Source organism: Cololabis saira, chromosome 11, assembly GCF_033807715.1.
Source record: "Cololabis saira isolate AMF1-May2022 chromosome 11, fColSai1.1, whole genome shotgun sequence".
NCBI classification, from domain to species: Eukaryota; Metazoa; Chordata; class Actinopteri; order Beloniformes; family Belonidae; genus Cololabis; species Cololabis saira.
In genome coordinates, this window is record NC_084597.1 from 27,325,981 (window position 1) to 27,348,696 (window position 22,716).

The 22,716-nt window shown below is 39.6% G+C and overlaps 1 protein-coding gene across 1 annotated transcript in view; it reads right to left on the reverse strand.

Moving 5' to 3' along the window:
• sppl3 (signal peptide peptidase 3) overlaps positions 1-21,972 on the reverse strand; it is a 37,492-nt gene extending 15,520 nt beyond the window's left edge. The window contains exons 1-2 of the mRNA XM_061734264.1: positions 21,500-21,972; positions 1,404-1,481 (exon numbers count right to left, since the gene is read on the reverse strand). Of these exons, the coding sequence (XP_061590248.1) occupies positions 1,404-1,481; positions 21,500-21,525 (104 nt within the window). The 5' untranslated portion in view covers positions 21,526-21,972. The remainder of the gene's footprint in view (positions 1-1,403; positions 1,482-21,499) is intronic.
• Between the last annotated feature and the right edge of the window lie 744 nt (positions 21,973-22,716).

Sequence of the window (22,716 nt, forward strand, 5' to 3'; positions counted from 1 at the left end):
TTAAAACTACAATGAGTGAACTGAATTGAAATGTGAAACATAAAAGTTCTTTAGTCAAAAACAAAAAAAAAAAAAAATCAAATTTGACTTTAAGAGGCAAAAGAAAGTTACAAACATTTATGACAACTTCCTGTGTAAAAATAGCCCCATGACTAAAGGTGAACAATTATATATCTGACACACACGTCTGTTGACATTTCATGTAAATATTTCTTATAAAGGGTAAGTTTGTATCACAAATCTGGTGCACATTTCTGTCTACTATTTTTATGCATTGTAGGCCCTTAAAATAAACAGCCCACAGGACTACTTTTACATTCATAAACAGACAAAAGGCAGTACAACACCCTGGACAGATTGTCAGTACCTCACAGAGCCACATACAGACAAACGATCACACTCACTCATAAGGTGAATTTAGAAATCAACCATTACTGTGGTATTTTAGCTCAACAAATAATTGTGGCAGGAAACCAGAGTACCAGGAAAAAAAACCCATGCAAGCACAGACATGCAAACTCCACACAGAAAGGCCAAAGCTGTGAGCCTGAAACCTTAACACCAGGTAACAGTGGTGACCACCATGTTGCCCCCATGTTTACACTTAACAGGCAGGATCCTGTTCTATTCAAAAGGTATACTACGATAAATAATAATAATATTGATATAAATAAAAAAATAATAATAATAAACTTTGAAACATTTTACAATCAAACAGCCCTTTAAATACTATTGAAATAAAGCTTGCCAACATTCAGAATAGGGATGCATAATATTAGAAAAACTTGCCGTAAGTGATGTCATTCAAAATTGCAATGATATGATTGCAATATATAAACTAATATATCAGCATTTCCAATTTGCAGATAAAACTAAGCCATCAGTAAAAATCCTATGGAGATGCTAAAAAAAAAAAAAGAAATGTAGTATTCCTATTTCAGCAACATTAAAAAATAAATACATAAATTAAACCAACAACTCAAATAACATCACTCAAGCATCTAAATTGGCTGTTTTAGTGGTACGGTTGCATCTAATTGGCTAAAGATAGGCATAGTACTTTGAAAATAAAAATATTTATTGCATTTTTATATATATTTTTTGCAATATTGATATGGTAAATGGCTTACACTTGTATAGTCCTTCCCAGCTGTACTCCTACAGCTCCAAAATGCTTCACACTGCGGAAATCCACCCATTCACACACCGGTTGTTGGCGGTAATTTATCGATATTGCATTGATTATATTTTATTCATTTATTTATTGTGTGGGGCCTGTTCAAATCCATGTGTTTCAACACTCCAAACTGGAACATCTTTTTTCTTATGTAGTCAGCTCCTCTCAGCTGTCTCTTCAGTATACTTTGTTCCTGACATCTGAATTAACAACTACTGACACTTACCTGAAGCTGCCATATACAATGAGCAGGATGGAGATGAGGAATGTTGACACCTGGCTGGAGTCAACTAGAGAGTATGCCCTATAAACAAAACAGAGACAACAATGTAATTAAAGTTTGGAAAAATGAAAATCACCTTCAAAACAATCTCTCCAGTAACCATCTTACTACCCTAATAACGGTAAGAACATGAACTCTCTAGTTTTCTATTTTCAGCCAAATATAAGACATCATTACCTTGAACATAAGATGGACAGAAGGAAGAGTAGCCTGACCACAGTATACAAGTAATAATTCAAATAGGCTTCAACACTTCAAAGTTTGTCTAAATCTCCTTCAATCGGTTCAGATGCAAATCTTTCACACACCCATACTATGTACCAGACAGACATTTTTACACAAGTTTCCGAGTGTGTTGGTGTCTTTTTAAGACAAATGCCACACCCATTATCTTTCTATATACTAGCTGAAATATCAAAACATGTATTATCACTTCCAAAACACCCATACAAAAATATAAATTGAAAAAAGGGGTCCAGCAAACAAAATTATTTAACTTTTTAAGACAGAAACACAATTATGATTGAGAATAGAAATAGTGTCAGGATGTACTTGACTGAAGACAAATTTATGTCATTAGGGAGTATGAAAGAGGAAACGTGAGTTTCAAAGCTGGTAAAAATGTAGTGCAGGCAGTCTGATCTTTGGAACTACTAATCTGTGCTCATACAAAGGCCTATGTAATGTGCAACTTTAGAGAGTTTGCCATCTCTAGCAGATGCCTGAACTTTGAATACACCCACTTTTGTCATGTAACTGTGTTTTAACAGAAATTATGGAAATGCTGGTGTGCTGCATAGAGATGAACACATCCCGGTCCCCTGAGATCAACATATCTAACAATAAGTACGACCTGCAAAGGAACTATTGAGAAACTACTCAATAGTAGAATTAGAATTGCAAATTTGCTGGATTTACTTAAAAGAACTGGGGAAAAGGTTATTGATTATGAAAAATCAATTAGGTAGATAGGACAGAGATGAAGACACACTAGAAACTGTGCACTCAGGAAAAGGGTTCTGTCTCACAACAATTGTAGTGCTGATTTATTAATTCACATTTAGATTTGATTGGGCATCATGGCATCTCTGTGTGCAAATCGGTCATCCAAAGCAGGTAAATAATTAGGAACGTACCACATTTATTGGCCAGATAAGTTATCGGTTGATATGGGGAACATTTTTACTTTTAATCAATCCAATAAATAAACTGCTGGTTATTTTTCTCAGTGGCAGCATATGACATCACCACTGCTGTTTACAGATCATGTTCAGCAAGGATTCTGAGATGAGGAAAGAAGACGGCATATTTCAACACAACCAGTCTTATATCTCACTCGAAAGAATGTCATGGAAAGGTATCTGTATAAAGTACAAAGTTTTAACAAAAAGGACACATAAACAAATAACTGGTCAACAGACTGTGTATTCTCAATTATGGCGATACTAATCTCAGCTCAAAACTCAAGGCTTTTTCGTTTGTTTTCCTGCCTTTGGAATTATACCCGTCCTCCCCTTGCAACAAAGAAGAAAACCCAGTCATGTACTGATTAACGCAGTGTAGTTTGCAGCATTTCAAGTGGAAATTGTGCGGCTTTACTAATTTGAATCTTAGTCTAAAACTTCATTATTTATCACAAACAATCTTAGTTAGATTTTATTTCAGCTAGGAAATATCTTTTTGCTACATAGCAATGTTTAACTATTTAATAGATATTTAAATGTTGAGATAGAGGAATTGAAATAAAGGAGAGACATAATTAATTTGTTTTAATTTTGGGTGTTTGTTATGTTGTTTAACAGAAATAGAAACAAAAACATATTGGTTGTTCACTACTGCTTCACGAACTGGAACCAGAAATGCGTTGCTACCAAGTAAACCAATCACAGCCCTCTCGGTCTAGGTTGGATCCGCGTCGCCTCGACGCGTAGTTACATTTTTTGGCAGGTGCATGTCAGGCTACGGCGTAAGCTACGGAGAGCCTCCCGCGTAGCCGCGTACCCTACGGCAGAGGTGGCAAATCCGGCTTCAGAAAGTAAAAGTCCTACCATGTATTTGTTCTGCACATTCACTCAACCAGCTGATTCTAATCAGCACAGCTCTTCAGCCAGGTAGATGAGCTAATTAGTGAACTCACCTGGTTTTAGTGAATGGACAGAACAAATATATGGCAGGACTTTTACTTTCTGAAGCCGGATTTGCCACCTCTGCCCTACGGCGTAGGTTTAACGCAGAACCATAATTCGGCCTTCATGAGTAAGTAAAGCATTTCAAACCATTTACAGCTATCCTAACTCCCAGTATTTTAATTTACAAACAATTACCAGCTGGTAGCAATGACAAGATGAAATAACCATGTATGCCAATTAGACAGTATTTTGACAATTTTTTCCCAAGTACTGTAAACGGGTTCATTCTTGACAACCTTTGCACTGCTGAGATGGAATTGCTTTGTAATTAGGTTATTAAATCATTTGACCTGTTAAATGGTATTCCTTTCTAGTCTAACTTATACAATAAAAATGGAAAGTAAAATAGTATTCACTCCCCCTTTTCTATGATGCAATCCTAATGACAGCGAATCCCTAATCCAGGCAGGGAGAGGGTAACATGTAGTTTACTGTGGAAACAGGAGACCAGGACAATGGTGCATCACCCTAACTATTATCAAGATTTGAGAAAAAAGCCAGTCCAGATTTGACAACCTATTCAGACAACTGTGTCTGTTTTTTAGGTTCTAACATAAAAGTGTTGCAGAAGTTTGTCTTCAAGCGTTAATACAATCATTAAGAAAGTGACCTTGTTACTCTGCAGACTGATACCAATTATGTCACTGCTTCACTGTTAGCACAACAAGCAGCTAGAAAGATAGTAGTTTAATCTACCAGAGACCTAATTCATATTCTGGTATTTAACGGGTTCCTCTAAATTCTGTGCACAGAAGCCTGTAGAACATGAGTGAGATAGATGAATGGAACATTTTAAAACAAAATACAATCCTAGACTGTTGAGAGCTGGCTTGCAGCCCAAAGTGCTATAAGCCATCCTTGTTCACCGACAGACTAGGTTTTCAATAACACAATTCTAATACCGTCCTCTATCAAACCAGTTGAATGCATGAATTCACGACTAAGACCTAAGTCAACAAGCAAAACACCTACAAATGATGCCACTTCAAAGTGTGGCTATTTAAGAATAAAGTGATTAACTGAGATCTATCCTGATACACAAAGCTCCACAATGTCTCATAGCCCTTTGTATACATTTGTCATTTGTATTCTCATAATAAAACACTGACCCCCGATAACACCCTCATTAGCAAAATCCTAGTTCTACAATATTACAATTTACTGGATAGAGCTATTTGTATTGATGAAATGCAAAAAAGAAAAGAAAAAAAAGTGTGAGGTGCAACTAATCACTCTATTAGTGATGCACCAGTTGCTTGGCTTTTGACCAGCACTGGCCAATTTTCAGCTTGATCAGGATGACTGTGACCTGCAGATCAGGATAAGATTTTTTTCTTTTTTGTTTTTCAAAACCACAAAGTGGCTCAGATCCTCACATCAGCATATTATAACACTGGTGTGGAAGTTTTTATTAAGTAAAGAACATTTGTGATATCTGTAAAGTTTTGAACAATACTGCACAGTAGAGGCCAGAGGAAGTATTTCAACATTAATAATGGATACAGGTTTCCAGCAGCCACCCTAACAGTTTAGACGACTACTTTATACAACCTATGGTGAATCAGGGGGATTTAATCATTCAGCATTTAAAATTAATTTGCATTCACCATGCATACAGTTATGACAACTTGCCTGTGCTTCTACAAGAAAATGCTTCTGACAATACACAAACATACCAGTCTATCATTCTCACCCATGTACGCTGAGTGTGTCTTCAATTGTAGGGCTGCAAAGAGTCATTGAGTACCTCAAGTAACTCGACTACAAAAAATGATAGAGGAATTTCCTCTGCCTCGTAGCCTTGTTAATTAAAAAATACATTTAAAGCTCACGTTTCGCACGGATTAATTTTTTAATTAAACAATTCTTCGAGGCAGAGGAAATTCCTCAATCATTTTTTGTAATCGAGTTACTTGAGGAATCGTTGCAGCTCTACTGCAAATACAGCACTAACAGCTTGAGAAAGAAGATATCCAAGGGGATATTAGTAGATTAGGTTTTCAATGGTGTTTATTTTGTATGGAAAGGGTTGAGGGTTTAGTTTTTTTTGGTATTTAGGCAATACTTTTATTTTGTGATTTTGTGTTCTGTTCTGTTTTTGTGTTGTTTGTTTTTAACTCATTCCTTAATTAATTACATTATTGCATTTATCTATTTATTCATATTTTATATACAATATATCTTATATTATTCATCGGGATTTTCATATTACAATCAGTAGCATCTTTACAATTTCTCTGAGTATTGTATAACATATTCAGTATATGTATGCATGTGGGTGTGTGTCTAAAGCTGGGCATACACTGTGTGATATTTTAAATCGTTGGATTCAGCCCCATCTCACACTGCACAATTAGATTGCCGAGTTCAAAAGTTCACAGCCCACGATTTATGGTCTCACACTGTACGTCCCGATGCTCTGATGCGACCCGTCTGTTCACACTATACGTTCATAATCCTCACGTCGGACTTCTGTATACCGGAACTGCAACGTGAAAAAGAAGTAGAAGAAGAAGAGGAGGAACCCGGAAGTGAGAGACACCGAAGATGCTCAGAAAAAACAAACGCGCTGCCTTGGCAATTTGTGCCATTCTGTGTGGCGATAAATCAAAAAAGACACAATCAAACACAATCCAAATCCAACCCGATGCGACGATAGAGTGTAGTGTAGTGTCTGTGCCATTGCTTTGTATCTAGTATGTTTATCATCGTCATTTCCAGTTAACTCTGATTCACCAGTCAAGAGCTACCACTCCACCAATCAGATTGGTCATAGAGGCCGGTGGCTATTGGTTGAGTCAGTCGACATCTACGTTTATATACCCATGGACAGCGACAATGAGCAAATGCAGCAAAGCAAAAGTAATAGGAGGAAGAGACAGAAGATGTCGAAGGTGTGAGATAATTTCAAATAAAAAATTATGGGTCCCGGTCCACAGCAAAGCAATTCTGTTCAAACATATTGGTTCAGAATGTGAAGTTGCACAATTTAAAAGGCAGTATTTAAGAATTTTTTTTTATTTTATTTTTGATACTTAAAAAAAAAATAGTGGGAAACAATTCTATTTAATTTTATGTCTTGGGAAATCAGAATCAGAATCAAGTTTATTAGGTCAGCTTAGAAAAACTGTTTTTGACTTCGGATACACCGGCGGTAACACGATGGTATTGTGCGCCTGTTTTCCAAAAGGTAACACTGGGATGGGGGGGGGGATACATCTTCACACTGAGTATATACACAGTATTAAGGAGTGGCAGCTGGTGCTCAAACCCGACGTCCGTGTCAGGGACGTTAATGTTAAGTTTGAAGTGATTTTATTTATTTTTATTGGAAAATTTAACAAACTGTTTACTAGTTTACATAATATGTAAATGAATTACATTTTTCTTAGAAAAGGAAACGAATTGGTTGTTTCTATTAAGTGATGTGTCTTTCTATTGTATATTTATAATTGGACTTTGATTAATTTGATCCAAAAACTTGATTAATCGATGGAATATTCGATAGAATATTCACTTACCAAAATAATTGATAGCTGTAGCCCTACTAGATTGAATTGATCAGTAAGACCTGCACCTCAAATGGAGATGAGCCAAGTTTCACTGACACCAGAGGCTGAATATCTGTGCATTTGGGATTCATAGAAAATATTACAAGATGCTGCCCCCCCCACCCCCCAAAAAAAAGAAAAGTTATGTAATGCTGCCTTGCAAATTCCTGTTTGGAGCCATTAGGTGTCTCAAAACAAAGCAGTGGGACACCAGTTGTTGGATAGAGCTGGCCATTTAGCATTAGCATTATGTTGGCAATAAGGCGTCATTTTAGCCTGGAAAATCCCACCAGTAAAATTGGGACATGCTCATTATTAAAATCTTTGGTTTCCAGAGGTAGCACAAATGTTGCTAAAAATAACAAGAGCACTTGAGGAGGCATCAAATCAAAAAGCACAGGTTTATCAAGTCAAAAGGGAAAGAAGGAGGGACTGCAGCAACAAACCCTTCAGTTTGCTTTTCAGAAATGAGATAAATTTCTCAAAGAAAGTAAGAGAGCTATAGGAATAGCAGGCGAACTGTAGAATGTATCGTCCTAGATGACCAGCCTTTGTCTATTGTCTGCTAAAGTTGTATTTGTGTGCCACGGGACAGTTTCCCTGGTCGGAAATAAACCTGAGAACTGTTCTCTCCAAAACAATACAAGACTGACTGATCATATTTAAAGTCTGATAAAAGAAGCTTTACAGCTTTACAATGGACATATGGGTCTCCAATGAAGTAAAATGACAGAAATAAATGCTTTCTTTTTTTTATACAAATTTGTGGCTGCCCTTTAATTCCTAAAGAATAATTTTAAAAAGGTCCTCACCCATTTAATTGTCAACTATTGTTGACCAAAAGAAAATGTTAACAGTGTGAGGCAGCATCCTCCATATTTCTGCTGAAAATTGCATACTGTGGAAGTCGTGAAAATAGACGAGCCGACAATTTCTCACGGTGCGGACACAGAAGCGTGTGTCCCTTTATTGAATCCACCAGTTAACTGAAACTGAACGTTAAGAAGCTTGCGCTTCCCATCACAGAACTGACTCCAAAAACGTCACCGTACCTAAAAGGAACGTAACACATTAAACACATAGACCAAAACACTAGTAACAACATAAATTATAACCTGAATAAACGTGGTATGGTAATGCTGTGACTAACATCTATATGCAGGTGAATTATGTACACATCACTATGAATGATAAAGGCACTACAATATGCACAATAGCATTATGCGGCCATTGTCACCATATGTCAGTGTTTCTCAATCCTGGTCCTCGTGGGCCCCTGTCCTGTATGTTTTAGATGTTTTCCTGCACCAACACACCTGATTCTAATTAAAGGTCCTCATTAGCTTGTCACCATGGTCTACACAACTCTGTTGATGACACAGGTACTTGTATCACGGTGTGCTGAAGCAGGGTAGCATCTAAAACATTCAGGACAGGGGCCCACGAGGACCAGGATTGAGAAACATTGCCATATGTGTTCTTCAACAGGGTGACGAATCCCCCTCCCACCCCATATCTGCTGAGTTGCATAAGCAATAGGGCACGTTTCCACGAGGCCTGTAGTGATGCGTCGATGATGTCGACTTCAAAATATCGTTGTCATATTTTTGTCGCCGCACAGGTGGGTCACCCAAAACAAACAGTTTGCACTTTGCAGAATGGAGACCGAAATTGCGACCTCCTCACAAAGCCCTGCAAAAGGTTTCCAAAAAACAACTCGCCCTCAGTCATCAAAAGATCAAAAGTATGGGAATACTTTAAATTTAGTCACAAACGCCTTTTGGAATTGGCATACCACACCATCACAGCAGCAATGTTGAAGCATCTAAGTGGATGCACCCTCTTGTCTCTCGTGGACGGGACAATACTATTTGCAAAATAATTGCATAAACAAATGTCACATGATCAAATTATGGTATACATTGGCTCCTACATTTTATGTTTTCTGGTCATAACTCCATTTACCAGCATAAAAAACGTATTTCTTCTTCTCTTTATTCTGTTGCTGCATTCTTCTCATTCATCTCGTTTTATGATGCTCGTCGTTTGCAAAGAGCAAAAAAAATGCGCATTATCGCGACTTTTTGGTAAGGTGTGCTATTTTTTCACTCAAACGGTTCTTGTGTGGCGCTATATTGTAATGAGGCGTGTTTCCACTAGCGGGATTTCCGGGTAGATTTTTTCGGGGCCGGGCCATTTGTGCGCATTTCCATTACCAGGAACAGCCCTGTAATGTGGGCTTCAGGAACCTTTACGGTAGAGATGCACCGATCATAATCTGATTAGTCGACTGATCATTTCAGTGTTCAATGACTAATCAAATCATTATAATCGTTAGTTGCAGCCCTAATAGTACATATAGTAATATATTCTTCATTTGATAATTTTTTTCTTTTTTAAGTTTAATTTAGAGTAGAATAGGATAGCATAGAATTTAAAAAAATGCACTGGATCAGTACTGTGTATTGGCCCAGGTATCAACATTGGGAAGAAAGAAAAATTGTAACAGATCACTTTGAATTTAGTGTTAAGAAGCTAGTAGTAGGGCTGCACCATAAACTGATTAAAAAAAGAAATAATTTCCAATTGAGAATGATTCACTGCACTGGCCTCTAGTCAGGATACAAACAACTATATCAGATATCTGAATAAATTGGGCTGGTATATCGCCAATTGCTAGTGTTCATAGGAGCATTAACATAGCAGATGATAAACAGAAAATGGTTTAACAATCATTTTAAAAAAATCAGCACTGACACATTGGAAGTCAAACTCAAAATACACAAACTCACAGGAAGGACAAGGCTATGACGTAAAGGTGAAGCTTTTGTTGTGCAGAATGGAAGAGAAAAAAATGAATACTTGGACACGGCTAGGATAATGGAAAGGTTTTTGAATGGGCTTGTTTAACGGAGAGTTGTTCACATTTTAAACAGGCATTTTTTTGACAAATGTATTGATAGCAAAGTTGAATATTGTTTCCCAGTTAAAAAAAGAAGAAAAAATAAAAAAAAGAACAAAACCTGTTGAATGAACATAATTATACTGACAGCAAAGATTGCTGTTACACAATAAATACAAAGCAGGTTTGTTGGTTTGTTATTTAACACTAGAACTGCCAAGGCAGTCTCATGGATGGTTAGGGGTTTTATTATGTGAATAACTTTGTCCCCAAAAAAATATCTACTGGTCTGTCACTCCCTGACTTTTCCTAAATGTATGCATTTTATATTTTCTGTGTTTTTTGAACATATTAAAAATAAAATACACACTAGTTCTAAGCAATTATTCCTCAGACTGCCACAGTGGTCCTGTAGTCAGCTCAGAATCTGAGCTGGACCCCAGTGGAAATAAGTAGATTAAATAATTTTGGCCAATACCATTCCTCTCAACAGCACAACCAGCGGCTGCTGAAGCAGATCTGGCTGATGTGCACCTCTTTCGCTGACATCACTACAATACAAATCTTTATAATTATTATTATTATAAAAACACGAAATAAAGTTTCAGTAAACAGAAAATAATAATACTATAAACCCAATAAATGACAAAAACAAGAGGAACTGAAGGTTTTGTCCCTGCACACAGCCTATCATGAAGAGGAAGACAGCGAGGACCGTTACGTCGCCCGGATCGGCGTCACCGGGGCCCCTCCCTGGAGCCAGGCCTGGGGTTGGGGCTCGAAGGCGAGCGCCTGGTGGATGGGTCTTTGCCCGTGGGACCCGGCCGGGTTCAGCCCGAAATGGCAACGTGGGCCCGCCTTCCCGTAGGCCCACCACCCGCAGGAAGGTCCATGAGAAGATGGTGCAATGTGGACTGGGTAGCAGTCGTGGCGGGGTGCCTCGACGACCCAATCCCTGGACCAAAACCCTCACAGTGGGGACATGGAATGTCACCTCGTTGGGGGGGAAGGAGCCGGAGCTTGTGCGTGAGGTTGAGAGATATCGACTAGAGATAGTCGGGCTCACCTCCACACATAGCTTGGGCTCTGGAACCCAGCTCCTTGAAGGGGGCTGGACCCTCCACTACTCTGGAGTTGCCCAGGGTGAGAGGCGGCGGGCTGGTGTGGGCTTGTTTATAGCCCCTCAGCTCAGTCGCCATGTGTTGGAGTTCACCCTGATGAACGAGAGGGTCGCTTCCCTTTCTTGGAGTCCCTGGGAGGAGTACTTGATAGTGCTCCAACTGGGGACTCCATTGTTCTACTGGGGGACTTCAACGCTCACGTGGGCAATGACAGTGATACCTGGAGAGGCGTGATTGGGAGGAACGACCTCCCCGATCTGAACACTGAACATATTTTACATATTTTGAAATGTAATATTTTTCATTTTACAGCATAATCGTGAATAAATAATAATAATAATAATAATAATAATAATAATAATAATAATAATAATAAAAAAACATTAGTGGCAACATCAGTCCCCCAAACCCAAACAGAGATGCGCACAGACAAAATATTAAGGGGGAAAAATGTTAATACAAATGTTTCCACCTCAAGGTTGTTTCTACCTTTTTTTTATTATTATTATTATTATTATTTCTAACAGTCTAGGAGTTATGGTTGTGAGAAGAACTCTGCTAAATGCTTTGCTTGGTGACAACAGGATGGTCATAAAGGGGTATTAACTTGCCTTCATATATCTAGATAAGTACTTTGCCCATTCTTTGTTTGTTTGTTATAGTCTTATGAGCGTCACACAATAAATACAAAATAAATCATATATTTTTGACCGAAGACATCCTTTTCAATGTCTTTTGTTGCTTCGCTTATGCCTTAAAAAAACATCTTCAGCAAATTCTAAAGCCTACTACTTATGTTATATTGAGTGATGTCATTAAAAGAAATATGAACACTATGACTCCTTTAAGGGTTTGTATCACTGGCAAATATTCTTTGGCAATGAATTCTGTCATCAGTTTGTGCCAGCTATGTTGATTATTTGTCAGAGCCCCACTTCTTGCAAATCAAAGTTGAATCTGAGAAACTAGACTAATTATTTCTATAGAAGAAAATAATTATAATGGCTAAACAGGCTACTTAATATGTCCTCATGACTGTTAATGTTTTCACTTCCATGTGTTTATCTAAAATATAACAGCTGAAAAGCTCATGGTTAGTATAATACATATGTATGCATGCATGTATGCATGCATGCATGCATGCATGCATGTATGTATGTATGTATATACATACATACACACACACACACACACACAATGTTGTGCAGCCAGTTTCAAGTTTAGCTGCAGTGTTATAGCACACAGAAAAAAGATTTGTTCTTCCAGGAACCGGTGCGGTTATACCACCTTTACATCATGGCACTGTTAAGCATCTCCAGTTTTGAATCACATTTTGATTAAATATTTCATTGAAGATGCTAACGTCCTAACACTTGGCACACACACACACACACACACACACACACACACACACACACACACACACACACACACACACACACACACACACACACACACACACACACACACACACACACACACACACACACACACACACACACACACACACACACACACACACACACACACACGAGACTAGACAAGAGCAAGTAAGTAAGACACCTGCGGCTGTGGAGGTTATGGTGACATAAAAAAATGACAAGCCAGCTTTCAAATAAAATGTCCTCAAAACTGAAAATTTATAGGTCTTTTACACAAGGCTAAAAGGGGCTTGCTGTGTTTAAATTTATTCAATTCACTGATGCTTTAAAAACTTCTGTTTATTGTCCTTTTTATTTATCAAAATTATTTCCAGATTTTTATGGTGCTTTGTAAATAATGTCTATGTTGGCTAGGCACATTGCATTTGCTTTCACCTCCAGGCAATGATGGTCGGTATATATGCCTCATTCACATCTAGATCTGAGTGGGACATTTGGCAGGCACACCAGCTGATATGCTGCTTAAATGACGTGCAGAATTGACTCTGCAACTGTATTAATTTGGACAGCAAATGTTAAAGTTTACGTCACAGCCTTTTTTACAAAACTTCAGTTTTAGTCGACTAAATGTACCAGATTTAGCATTTCTGAAATCACAATTTGCACTTTAATTAACAAAAACATGTATTAGCTAGTTGAGGAATGATGCTAAAATTGTTTGAACAACAGGTTTGACACAAATTTGAATCACAAAAAGAAATACTTGCTTTTGCACAGGACAAGGGAATCTCAATAAAAAAATAATATAAAACAGGTTCTTTCTACGTTCTGATCTGTTGTCTAATAGTACCGGTACTTGTAGAGTTTCTCAGTTTAGGCTTTGTGCTGTACTATGACTTTTGTCTCAGTTCGTCAATCTCTTCTCTCATCAATGAGAGAAAATGGCGGTGTCTTTTACTTCACAGGTCAGCAAAAATGTTGCCTTCCTGATAACCGAATGCTTTATGTAGCCAAATTACTGTTTGTTCCCTTTCTTCTTTGGATTTTTACAGCAGCCTGCATCTCAACTGTTACATTACAACACTCTTCTCTTTCTTCCAGGCATTGTCTACTTGTCACTTTACAGTTTCATTCATGTGCATGAGAACTGCTCCATCTTCCTGGGGTAGATCAAATGTCTACACATGACCTTCTTAACCCACAAGGAAGTTAGTTCTGATTGGATTTTGTGGCAGGGTGGAGAGGTTGATGGGACACACTCACCTGTGTCCCATCCGCCTGAGTGGCTGCCGCGCCTCCACCCTGCCTGCCTTATAAGGCAGAGCTGAACAGAAGCAAGGGGTTCCGTGGTATGCTGGTGATCGGTGTGTTGCTGTGCTTGGGCACGTGTGGCGGGCTTTGGTGAATAAAAAGGGTTCTGCACTAAACTCTGTGTCCTCTCAATCCTTTCGGTCGGGCCCCCGTGGCACTCACACTGCTACAGATTTCTTACTGTCTCGGCTCACTTTTTCCACATGGTTAAATTAGTTCTAACTGGGTCCCATCTCAGCCAAGTACTACTTGTTTTTGTTAAAAAAATTTCAACAGTTACTTATCCTTGTAGTCCAGCATATGGTATATTTCATTTAACCACTGGGCCATGTTTAATATTAAACTCAGGTTCCTGTTTTTGTTTTTAACATCAGCCAATCTCTACAATCCTAAAATGCACTGGAAACGCACTTCTCTAGTCTCTATGACAAAGAGATTGCAAAATAATCCTTCACATCAGCCATCCTTGTTATGCCACTATTTCTTGCTTGTCCTCATTCATACCAACCAAATAGGGATGGAATAGTGTTGTATCAGCAAGTGCTTATAAACAGCATCATGCTTTTGCAGGAATCAGCGGAATGACACAAGTTGTGTCTAGAGGAGCAAGTCCCATCATGGTGTCTCTGCTTGTCTCACAAAAACCTTGATTTGGGTTTGTGACTGCCTGTGCTGTAGCACAGTGGTCCATCAACTTTGACTCCCGTACTCCACTTCAAAGTTAAAAAATGGGTTTACAAACAGAATTATGTTCTGTAACCGAGCTGCCTTCAATGGGCTACTCTCTGAGGTCTGTCCTCAAACACCTGCATATTTTAAATTACGAATGACAAAACTAAAGTGCAACATCTGTGTCTGGGGTTGCTGAATTTCAATAAATAACCCCCCCCCCCCCCCCCCCCCCAATTGTATTTATTTACAAGGATGGGTTGTACCAGAGTTACCCTTATTTACATCTAATTTACATCTGTAGTCCCCTGGCAGGGTCTACTAAAAACCATACAAATGCCATTTATGCTTACACCCCCCAACCCACCCAGACACAAATGTAGTCAGCACCCTGAGAAAATACAATAGGTTAAATTTAGGATGGCATAAATCAGTGGTTACAGATTTGGGTGGTTGTTACCCAACAGTTTCAGCTGAGATTTAAAATAATGAATGGAGCTGCAGCTCTTTATATTGTCTCTTAGTGCATTCCACCGTGTAGTGGCTTTAAAAGAAAAGGCAGATTTTCCAAAAGCTGTGTGTCAGAAAGGTAAATCACAGTTAAAGATGGAAGCCATTCTGGTGGATCTTACAGAACTAGCATGGTGATAGTAGACAAAATCTAAGAAACATAAATCTTGCAATGATAGTACTGGATCGTTTTGTTTTGTTTTTTTTTTAAATCAAAGATTTTTATGTGTTTAGTAAGGGGTGCAGCGGATCAAAAAGCTCAGATTGGATAGTTTTTTCAGATCAGAGTCATGGATCGGAGCATTTTTCAGATCAGCATAAAAAAAATGAAATAAAAATAACACAAATAAACGTAACATATAAGTTTTGTCTTTTCGTTTATTAACACATTTAAAATATTAAATTGAAATATATAAAATCAACTTGCACAAGGCATATCTTCTTTTTAACATAATTAAGGAAACACCCCACCGGACCTCTATATAGCATAGTGATATGCAGTTGAGCAGTCTTCGTTTTCACTCCTGTCAGTGAAACACCGGGGTGATGTTGCTTCAAAGCTTGGCCATGCTTGACATGTTTCCACTATCATATGGCTTTCTCGGGCCACAGTGCCTACACACAGTCACGGTTTTATCCACCAACCTCTTTTCTTCATCATTATATTTGACAGGGAAGCCAAAATGCTCCCATACAGGGGAATTAAATGACCTGGGGCGTTCTAGCTCCGCTGTTCCTCCACTCGTTTTGACCATGTTGTGTGTAGATTGAACATACACATAACTTTTGTTTTTTTCATGAATCAATCCGCGGATCACATGTGTGCCGAACTGAAGACATTAATCCGACCGGATCACAGATCAATGATGATCTGTTGCACCACTAGCTTTAGCGATTCTAGAGGTCTGATGACAGATTTGCTGGCCTGTCCCCAACAGGTGAAACAGTTGTGTGAGAAAAAGCAGAGCATGCATAAATATTTTGGCCAACTCCATAGGGATAAATGGTCTAATACATCTGATTAGACATATTAGTATTAAGAGAATTTGCCAGGTTGTATTTAGTAGTAGTAGTAGTAGTAAATATTTATTTGATATTTTTACTATATTCTTGATGTGTAATTGGAAGTTAAGACATGAATCTAGAGTGACACCAAGATATTCAAATTCAGTGACTATTTCAATAAATTCATTCTTAATGAAAATGTCTTCAGTTGGAATCTGCCCACAGTTTTACAAAAGAGCATACCTATTGTCTTACTGATATTCAAAGTTAGACAAGATGGATCAAGCCACTCAACTACACTTTGTATGGCATGAGTCAATTTCTCAACTGCAAGCTGAGCAGTTTTTGCATGTATATACATATCTTTATCTGGCATTTTTTTTAAATGCAGATAAAGCAGAACTGGTATGTGAGATGTAACAAAACACATAGCAGATGTCAGTATTTATATTTTTCCAGACACTAGGAGCACAAGGTTACACACAGTAGCTAAAAATCTCAAATGGACAAGAGTTAGCGCAGCTGCTCCATATAATTCAGAAACAGAGGTTCAAATGCAAAAAAATGGCAGTCTATTGCAATAGTCATGAAACACATTTTAGGTATGGATAAAACCTCCCCTATGTTGAATGCAACATTTATCACAATCAAAAAGATCTTGGCTGAGGATTAAGGGACATCCAAATTATAGTAATTAACAATTTGACTTCAGCTCATAACATACCAATATTAGTTACTTCAATGATGTTGAAGTCAGTCAATGTTCGACAAAATACAGCCAGCCAAAAACTGGAAATTAAGTGCTTCAAGATAAACCGTATGTGTCTTTACACCTAAGCATGTAGGCGATAAAGGTGGAAAAACATGAAATAATAACTGAACTACGATATTACTTTTTGTGTCATTCAAAATCCTTCCTGTGTGATTACACCAACTTCTTCATTTGAAACACCTTTACACATTATTCAACTGTTAATTTTCTGTGCCATTTAAGCCATTTGTGATGCATTAAATGGTCAGTCCAGAATATATTTCTGCGTGCCTTTCACATAACAATAACTACACAATCAGCCCTCATTCAAGTTTATTCCTAAAAAAAAAAAAAGCATTTTTGCAAAGGCATTTTTTCCTGTGTGCTTATTTTATATTGACCTGGGGCCTCATTTATAAAGCTCGCTTGCGCATAAAACAGGGCTTGGAAGATGCGCAAGCCAACTTCTACGCAAAGGTGGGATTTAAAAAGAAAAAACTAACCGAAAAATGTGTTTATCTCTACGCCAACCCTGACCCTCGCGCACGAACAGTCTGAAGAAATGGGGAACTGGCGACGCAGGCGGTGAGGTGGTGAAATGAAGCCAGATTCATGTCATACATTTAATGTCATCACATATCAGACTTATAATATAATAGCGCTGATCGTGTCCCTATGTGTTTGAAGTACAGCGCCAGTCAATCGGCCACTTCCAGGTCCATGAGCTTGGTTCGCTCTGGTGCTGCTGCTGCTGCTGCAGCCGCGGTGCAGGACACGCCGGAACCTCCTCGTCACCCACCGCTTCCAACCGTAGAGTGACTGAGGACATAACAAATGAGTGCCGGGCCACTCTACGGAGCCCCTAAAGGGACTCAGATTTTTGTATAATATATATATATATATGAGTTTTACGCGCGCGTGAAACCTTTATGCGCGCGAGTAAGACTAAATTATGGTTCCGTGTTAAAATGACGCGGTGACGCGCACCTACGCCGTAGGCTCTGCGTTGGTGTAACGCGGAACCATAAATCAGTCTTAAAGGTTTCACGTGCGCACGTAAAACTCATTATATATATTAAAAAAAAAATCGGTGTCCCTTTAAGGCCCTGACACACCAAGCCGACTGTCGGCCGTCGATGAGCGTCGGTGCGCGTCTGTCGGTCTAGTTTCCCAGGTGTGTCCTGCACGTCGCCACAGGTCGGCCGGCCTTCGGCAGCTTTTCAGCCGATTGTGTAGGCACTGTGGCCGAGCAAAATTTTTGAAATCGTTTGTTTCATTCATCTCAAGCTCTCGACACATGTTCGGGTAAGCTCTTTCAGCCTGTCGCTGTTGTATCCATGATTTCACCCATGTAGTGCGGTTTCTTCTTATTTTTCGCCTCCGCCTCCTCTTTTCTTCTTCCACAAGCTGAAGGCCGAGGGCTGACAACGCCAGTGCCAATTCTTTATTCTTACGCATTGTGGTAGCTAAAAGTGGTGTGGAAATGTGGTGTGAATATGAAAACTATTTGTTTTGTTTACGGCTTCCCAGAGCTTCCGGTTTTCCCTTGTTTTTGAGTGAATACAGACTACCGCTGGATGTCGTCTTTGCGGTGTGTCCAAGTGCTTCTTTTTGAGCCCGACCCAGGCGACGCGAGGCAACACAGCAGTCGGCCGACAGCGGCCGACGTCGTGTTGGTGTGTCCTCGACTTTAAGGGCTCCGTACCTCTTGGCCTCCACCTTCAAATCACACCACTTCTTTTTTTTTTCTCTGCACTATCTGTCCGTGGCACTCACGGCGTTTAGCGAAGCAACGACGTGCTGCCACTCACTCACTTTATTTTATACTATTTATATACTTTTTCTACTTTTACTGCGACCACCAAATAATGTTGTTTTCCTGGCCTCCACCTCATCCACAACATCTCGATCTCAGTTTCTGTGAAATTTAGTGGCACGGTTGCCTGGCTCGACACGTCTCATTCATTCTGACGCGCAGCAGAAACAGGCTGCAGGAAGACGCTGCGCATGCTCAGCAGGCTCGTTTATATGCAAATACAGTCATGAACTACTTTGCATTGCCCATTAATGGTATGAAGTAGGTGTGTAGAGGGCGGGATTCGGCTTTTGGGTTTACGTGCACTTTTAGTATGAATCCTACACACTCTTTTATAAATGAGGCCGCAGGACCTGAGGAGCTCAAACACTGTGTTTCAGGTATAAAGTCTGAATTCAAATATTTTCATTAGATATATGAACACACAAGTTAATGTGAAGATTAAATGCAAACACAGTCCATCATGGTGGAAATCAATCAAATTGATTTGAACACATCTGGAGGTGTTCTTGCTCGCACTGCAATTGGATCTCAACAAAGTGTAGACAGCATTTGTCCAGTGTTCAAAGCGAACAGTATTCTCATCTTGCTATGTTCATCAAGCCCAGCAGAAGCCACAAGTGGCAGCAGAGAATGGAAATACACCTTCATGAATAATAAGGGCTGTAAAAACAAATATACAAGAAAAATGCTAATGACATCCATCTATGGACAATGATTCACTTAACTTCAACATACACATGTTAAGGCCCTGACACACCAAGCCGACTGTCGGCCGTCGGGCCGTCAATGAGTGTCGGGGCGCGTCGGTGCGCGTCGGTCAGCCTAGTTCCCCCGGTGCGTCCCGCACGTCGCCACAGGTCGGCCGCCCGTCGGCAGCTTTTCAGCCGATTCGACACGTCGAATCGGCGTCGGCCGTCGGTCAAACAGCTCACTGTGATTGGCTGTTCAGGTAGTGACGAAACGGAAGTGACGAAAGCAAAGCTAAGCTAAGAAAGCAAAGCTAAGAAAGCAAAGCTCTTTTCTTCTTCCACAAGCTGAAGGCCGAGGGCTAACAACGCCAGTGCCGATTCTTTATTCTTACGAATTGTGGTAGCGAGAGTGGTGTGGAAATGTGATGTGAATATGAAACCCTATTTGTTTTGTTTACGGCTTCCCAGAGCTTCCGGTTTTCCCTTGTTTTTGAGTGAATACAGACTACCGCTGCCCGCTGGTATATGAGGGAATTACCTCTCACGCATGCGCAGAACGTCCGTGCTAGTTGCCGTTGGGTGTCGTCTTTGCGGTGTGTACAAGTGCTTCTTTTTGAGGCCGACCCAGCCCGACACCGGCGACGCGACACAGCAGTCGGTCGACAGCGGGCGACGTCGGGTTGGTGTGTCCTCGGCTTTAGTGAAAGCTTCAATGTGGCAATTTTCTTAAAAATAACTTCAATTAACTTCTGAAACTGTAGACAGTTCAACAAAAGCTGTGACTGCAAAATGTAGTTTTTAACCACTAATAAACCTTGTTAAGTTTTTTTTTTTTTAAATTAAAAACAAAAAGATGGACTTTTATTTTTTTTGACACCCCACAGCTTACAGTCTTGATTCAAAAAATACTGCTGTGAATAACAGCCATCACATTGATATTGGTAGTTCACATTTATATAATTCCAATTTCCCATTAACCTTGGATCTTTACAATAAATGAAAGAGATGAAATAGCATCATAAGGCCAGACAAATGTTATCGTCAATGATTTCTGTATTAGTGTATTAGAAGTGTCTGAGTAGATGATACCATACATAAGTGATATTAGCAACTGGGCTTCTCTTGTACACAAACCTTCCAGCTTTGTTACTCCTATTAAACAAAACTAAAAGTAAATACAAATAATCAAGTCACTGTGTTTACATACATTCTATAATTAAGGATCCTACCGGTATCTATGATTAATCCTGACTTTAACATGAATTTGGAGATAAGAATAGTTCAGAAAGAAAACCTACTGTGTCGTCCAAGAGCGCTATAATACATTAAATACCCGATCAAGACGGTATGTCTGGCACATTTTGGTTTGAATTCCTCAAACACGACACAATATTGTTACAGTATTTGAAGAATAAAAATAAGCCGTGTCATATTTTTACCAACATTATTCACGGAGGCCTTGAAAATAATGTGTCATTTACGGGGACAGCGCATTTCATAGACTCTTCAACAAACATTCACATTCAACCGGTTTAATGAATACACATTTACATTAAAACCCCTTCTCTCTCAACCTCCTATGGGTCTCAATACAGAAATTATTTATTATTATTTATTTAATGACTGCTAGCTCGCTGAGCAAAACCTTTGTTATTGTGTGCAGCAGCTAAGCGGCTAAAGGGCTGATTTATGGTTCCGCGTTACACCAACGCAAAGCCTACGGCGTATGGCGCGCGTCGAATATGGTACTGCGTCGATTTAACGCAGAAGCAGGCTTAAAGAACTGTGCTCATTGACACTTTGTTACGCAAAACTGTGTTTTATTGTTGCAGAATCAAGTTTTCAAAGCTGTTTGCTATATTATTACGAGGGGGAAAATAACAATAAATTAATTAATTAATTAGAAAGAAAAAAAAAAAAAAAAAAAGCAGCCCAAGCGAAACAGCCGAGCAGCTCCAGCTAACCAACTGAGCGGCAGCAGCAAAAACATTTTTATATATTTCTCTGAATGTGAAACTACTTGCTTCAATGTCTTGCGTGCACTTAAACGTGTAGATGTGAGCCTAGCGGAGCGTGTTTGTGAATGGACCCGGGGACATGTATTTCCCTGGTTTGGCCGGCCTGCTGCAGCACTACTCACCAGGAGGAGTAGCCCTGCTCCGCCATGGCGCTGGTCTGCAGCCCGAACACGGTTCTGCTCCCGCTCAGCCCGGCACCGGCCAGATCAGACTCTGCTTCCCTCGAAAACACCACGTCCTAGCAGCAGGTACCTCTAGGTGACAACATGGTGATGCATTATCCCGGCAGCAGCGGCAGCTAGTGATCACTAGCTCTGCTGGCTCGCAGTTGAAACGGGGGGTGATGGTGGTGATGCTTGGCCGAGACAAAGCAGCCCGAGAGCAGACACACGGCTGCTGCTGGCGTCGGTGGGTTTTGATAATGTCCCTCCAAAGCCGAGGCGGCTCGGTCTCGGTCTTCCAGTGATGCTACTGCCAATGTAAATCCATATCCTGTGGTGTGTCCAGAGTGAATTGGGAGCGTTTGCTCCAAGCCCGCACCGCTCGCTGATGTGGGAGCCGCTCGGCGCTGTTGTCTATGGCGAGTGCGCCGGGAACGCGCAGCGTCGCCCTGCTGTAGGTTTAATGCTGCGTTCCATTTACCTCGGAAGTTGGAACTCGGAACTGGGAATGACGCCACAGCCGAGTTATCAGCGTTCCAGTTAGTGTCCGACCGATCAGCCTTTTTTTCGATTATTTCGATCACCGATTAGGGGGAAATCAAAAAGACCGATAGCCGATATCAGCCGATACGATTATTACCCTTTTTTTTTTACCTTTTTGGGAGAAAACAAATTTCAATACAAGAATTCATTGAAATGAATGGTGAGCAATTTATTGCTTTAACTAGGAAGGACAGCAATATTGACTTCGCACGGCTCACACATCAAAAGTGCAAATTATGGAACATCAAACAAAACAAGCAGCATTTCAGTTATTAAAAATAACATTAAGTGAATTTTCTCTTTACATAAAATAAAAAAGCTGCCTATAAAAATAACAAATTAAGAGGAATAACGGCCTCAATTTTAGAACAGTCAGGCAAAATACTCCCAATTCCCAGACCCAAACCACAGCAAGTGCCTACTTGGAGGTAGTAACAGTAAGCTAACTAGTACACATGACAAACAACCAAACAGTACAGGTTGTGAAAATGGCTACACAGGCTGTTTTTTTAAGTGCAAATATTTACTTAAGTTTACTTAAGTTTGAGCATGTTGAACATTCTTAATACAAAAAGAAAATGCAGTATTTCAGTAAATTTCTTAATTTTTCTTTAAAAAAAAAAAAAAAAAAAATC